Below are 5000 nucleotides of genomic sequence, written 5' to 3'. Positions count from 1 at the left end.
TCTGGCTAATCAAAACTACAAAGACAATTTACTATATTCACCTCAAATCCAAAATCAAATCCTTAACCACATCGAGAGCATCATTTGGGAGATCTTGTGTCAGCAGTGTGCTATAACACCCACGCACATGTCGCAAAACCTGTTAACATTCAAAACAAAAGGTAAAGCAAGTAAGGTTTATCCTATGAATATCACACAAGAGTTCAGATTAACTCATTAACGACAGATGATGTGATATCACATCATATGATGACAGCACGTCATGGCCTTCTGTATGGCTGGCCCCAGCTTGAGTGGGTAAATAGCCCAATACATTATTCCTGCTTATTTCAAAATATCCAGTGTTAAGACTGGGCGGAGCATTATCAGGTTAAAAATCCAAGAACTCCTTTGCATATCTCAAAAGTACAACAAGCATAGTCTCTATACACAGCCGCATGGAACTTACTTGCGGTAACCAAGGTGTTATCTGATCAGGAGAAGCCTCAGGCCAAACATGGTAATTTCGGAAGTTTGCACCAGCTGGGTCGAGGGAGTGAGGCATTATAGCACCTCGCATCAGTCCACTGAACACATGCAGTAATTCCAAGATCATCTCCTGTGAATAAGTAGCCAAGTGATGGATTGAAATACTGAAGTGTAGTGCCTTTACATGAATGAAAATTTACATCATATAAATAACAAATAATGAAAAAAATGATACGATACTGGAAGAGCAAATTTTCTTTTCAGCCAGAAAGTAACAAATAAAACATCTCACACAACATTTTTTACAAAAAGCCTTCCTTCAGCCCTACCTTACATCTGGGGTGCTTCTGATGATCCACCTGTGCTGATGGAGGCAAAAGTTCACCCCCGAAGTATGCCTGACTAAGCTTCCACATGTCTGGGAAGTTGGTGGACAACACCTCGCATGCTTCCTCTACCCACAGAACACGCACTGGAGCATTGGCCTGACAATGTTTAAAAAATTAAATAAATAAAAAAATATAAAAAATAAAAATAAATAAATACATAAATACATAAACAAATTAATAAATAAGGCATAAATAAATAAATAAATATATAAATAAATAAATAAACATACAGAAATAAATAAATTAATACATCATATCACATACTGGACATAAGAAATAATTCAGTATGCAACTGAATCAAATTTTTGAAAATTTCAACTCTTATAATGCCATCAATTAACACCATTCCTACCTGCCATTCACCGACAGATGACATCATAATTTTGTTGTACTTGGCAGCCGGAGTCGAATGCCTGGACCCACCTACTCCTCCACCCATTTTCCCACCTCCAGACCCAAGGTCGTGATCAGCCATCTCGCGATTTAGGTGTGAATCGCGGACTGTAATCAGCAGGTGCAGGATGAACTCGTGCTGCGCTGTGAGACATTGCCAGGCCGGGTCACCAGGAGTTTCCAGGTGGTGAAGATTTCTGCAAATATATAATAAAAACTTAATAACAGTAATGTTAATAATCATAATAATAATAACATTAACCCATTAACGAATGGGCTGTTTTAGCTCCAAATGGCCAAAATGCCAGGATATTTCAAACGCATAAGCTTAATGACTCAAGCTATACGCCCAATCACCTGGCGCACTGGCCAGGAGCATAGCTACGATGATATATCTCATCCCCAGCAGTTGACGCTGCCAACATTTGATATCTTGTCACCCGTAGTTAAGAGGTTAATAACAATAGTAAAAATAGTAAAAAAAAATAAAAATAATAAAAACAACAAAAATAGACATAATGATAATATAAATCATAATAAAACTAATAAAAAATTTATATGTTAGATATACAAGTCGAAAATCTATCTCTAACAGCTGTAACAGCTGTTTCTCTCATTATTTCTGTTTGTCTCATTTATATAGAAATGTATAGAAAAAAAAGGCAGATGAGAACATGATTAACCCATTGCCAACGGGGCGCCTAATGACACCCGTTCGCAATGGGTTAAGAAAAATAAGGATGAGATGATGAAATAATTACAGTTAATACAAACATATAAAAAATATTGGTCTCAAAAGCAATTCTTTAAAACATAACTCTCACCTAATTATTTTCTTTTGGTGTTCTAATGATGATGGCATTCGAGTCAGCTGTTCACCAAGCACTCCTCGCAAGTCATCTATACGCTTCTCAACCTCATTATAGAATCGCCGAAAAAGCTGAAAGGCAACAATCAAATGTATCAGGAATATTCTTGGTTGAATCAATACAAATTTTCATACAAAATACATATACAAATATACATATATACATACATACACACATATATATTTATATATATATATTTATATATATTTATATTTATATATATATATATTTATATATAATATATATAAATATATAAATATAGTTATATATAAATATATATATAAAATATATTTATATATAAATTTATATATATATATACATATAACCACATACATATATCTACATGTAGACACAAATATGTAACTATGTGAAGAAAGAAAAATAATATCTAAATGACCTATCAACTTACAGGAACCTGTGTATCTCCAAAAAGACTCTTTGCACGGGCATAGTCATTAATAACAACATCGTAATCCCCACGCTGAATATGCCTTTCAATGTTAACAGGCAAGTAGAGCAGGAACCGGAATCGATGGAGGACATTGAGGGCATTTCTTGTCCCATCAGCTCTATCCTTCCGCTGCAGGACGTCTTCAAAGAGCTTGTCTGCTTCCTCCTTACACTCTGGTGGGGTAAGATTGTTGTGAGAATGTGTTCATGTCTGACTTTACTGCAATGGGGCATGTGGAAAAGAAGATTAAGAAGACGACAACAGTGAACATGAAGAAGATGGGAAAACTAATAGTTTTAATAGGTAATGCAGTCATGTAATCTGCAAGTAACAAATAAATAATAGAAACACAATGAGCCCTAATTTGAGACATCCTGCTTTGTTTTTTTACAAGAGAGAGAGAATACTATATAGACTGAGGACTGGTCATAGAAGCTGTACAAACTGACATGATCAATACAAAGCACCATGAATTCTTAATCTTACCACAGTATACATACATAAAAAAATCTAGATGAAAAAAATGAACATCCACAACAGATAAAATATTATTACTCAGAAGAGGGAAGAGGGAAGAGGGGAAAAAAAAGACCATGGCAGGTGAATTCCAGCACAAATTACCTATGATGGATTTCTCTAACACCTGGGTGATATTACGGCCGTGTTCCTGGATGTCGCTCTCAAACTTGCACTTCAGTTCCAGCAGAGTGTCGAGCTGCTCCAACACTGAGCCAACATTGGTCTGCAATGAGAAAGTTTCCAGGTAAAGATGAAATTATATGATAATATATAAGATGAACGCTGAGGAATACTCAACCAATTATTGAAGAAGTTTAATCTGGTTTAAAATATGCTTTGTATTGGGGCCTTAAATCACGAAATTTCCAATTTTCACACAAACTGTATTAGATGTAATGATTCATATATATCACTGGACATTGTCTATACCAAAAATATATTGCTATTTGGTACAGTTACAGTTACAGGTAACAAAAGCAGGAACTGATTATTATTTTTATATAATAAACAAATCAAGGAAGCATAAAAATAATAATAGTAACATACAGAATATACAGAATTCCCCATCAAATTCCTCAGTTCTGGTCACATTATTCATTTGCATTTCACAATCCTATTTTGCATTTGCTAAATTCTCTTACAAATATTCATATGAAAATTGACCTGTGACAATCTCAGAGATTATATTACATTAAAATAAAGTGCAATAATTGCTAGTAAGAGTGCTGTATTTTAGCTGCACATACCCATGAGAAATCAAAGGTTTTAAATCTTCCTTCTCACTGCAGCATATCTTTACAATCCACAATACAGTAATCCTACTTTGTACATTTAAATGTTGTTTAAATATAGTAATGGATAAATTACCAGTTAAGGAAATACAACTACTGAGAGGAGCCCTAACTAAGGGAAATACAGCAATGAAGAGTGGATTTTTCACTTTTTAACCTAATGATGACGGTGTGTCACACTTGTGTGACAGGCAAAGTGCCTGATGACGGGGCAACACACCAGTGTGACGTCCCCAAGGCATTATTACATTGGCCCGGCATAGAGGGTTGCCAGTTCTAACCAGGCCCATCGGGATTGGGTTAACCTTTTCCCGACGGGGCACTCGCTACGCGAAGACCCCTATGCCGGGCGATTGCAATATTGCATTGTAATCGTCACACTGGCATGACGCCCCGGCATCGGGAGTTTGGCTGTGTCACACACCGTCGTCATAGGGTTAATTGCTAATCATGAGATATTTTGCAGCAATGTGTTATCATATATATTGTTCTTTGATGTATTTATGTGCACCTATTTGCTGCACAAGGAAGATTTTGATATCATGTAAGCATTTTATTTTATAAGATGTAACCTGAGATGAAATAATGCCTCTATATTAAGAGCTGCTTAACTCACCTTCAGAAAAGATATCTGACCCATCTTCTGTGTCTCAACTTTGCGTCTTAGGTATGCCAAGCCAGCTCTGAGGTCATCATATGAAGTGGAGTAATGATTCTCAAGGAGGAACCATTCAGGGTTGAATTTGGTGGAGGAGAGGTCGCCTGAGCAACCAGGAAACATTTCTTCAAGGTCCTCATTCAAAACCTTGCGGCTGTGGAAAACAAAGAGAACAAAAATCACATTCCACCGAATATAAATTGTTTCCTCTTACCCTGTCCATCTTAAACATTGTAGGTATAAAATAGTATATTAGAAACATGTTAAGAAATGCAACTTAAATAATGCTATTCCTAGATTTAACACTACCATTTCTTCCATAAATGATAAAACAGCCCTTTCCCTTTACAAATATTCATCAAACACTCATGATTGTTCCCTCTGTTCTGTATCTTCCTTTCCACAACAGAATCTGACACTCACTCATTGCCTTCAACTGAGAGTCCAAGAGGATCTTCCTGA

At 35.9% G+C, this 5000-nt stretch overlaps 1 protein-coding gene across 2 annotated transcripts in view; it reads right to left on the bottom strand.

Annotated features, from left to right (window-relative positions):
• The window catches only part of Sec5 (exocyst complex component secretory 5), a 21565-nt gene that overhangs the window by 16429 nt on the left and 136 nt on the right, over window positions 1–5000 (bottom strand). For both annotated transcript variants that reach the window (XM_086549401.1, XM_086549400.1), the window contains exons 1-9: window positions 4962–5000; window positions 4497–4692; window positions 3192–3312; window positions 2529–2743; window positions 2075–2190; window positions 1210–1447; window positions 798–953; window positions 449–598; window positions 42–139 (exon numbers count right to left, since the gene is read on the bottom strand). The exon at window positions 4962–5000 is cut by the window's right edge. In XM_086549401.1, the coding sequence (XP_086405527.1) occupies window positions 42–139; window positions 449–598; window positions 798–953; window positions 1210–1447; window positions 2075–2190; window positions 2529–2743; window positions 3192–3312; window positions 4497–4692; window positions 4962–5000 (1329 nt within the window). The remainder of the gene's footprint in view (window positions 1–41; window positions 140–448; window positions 599–797; window positions 954–1209; window positions 1448–2074; window positions 2191–2528; window positions 2744–3191; window positions 3313–4496; window positions 4693–4961) is intronic.

The sequence above is a fragment of the Penaeus japonicus genome, unplaced genomic scaffold, assembly GCF_977035675.1.
Source record: "Penaeus japonicus unplaced genomic scaffold, GWHDUDI00000001_assembly GWHDUDI00000022, whole genome shotgun sequence".
Taxonomy (NCBI): domain Eukaryota; kingdom Metazoa; phylum Arthropoda; class Malacostraca; order Decapoda; family Penaeidae; genus Penaeus; species Penaeus japonicus.
The sequence above is the reverse complement of the archived record's forward strand: the minus strand, read 5'-3'. Positions and strand labels throughout refer to the sequence as shown.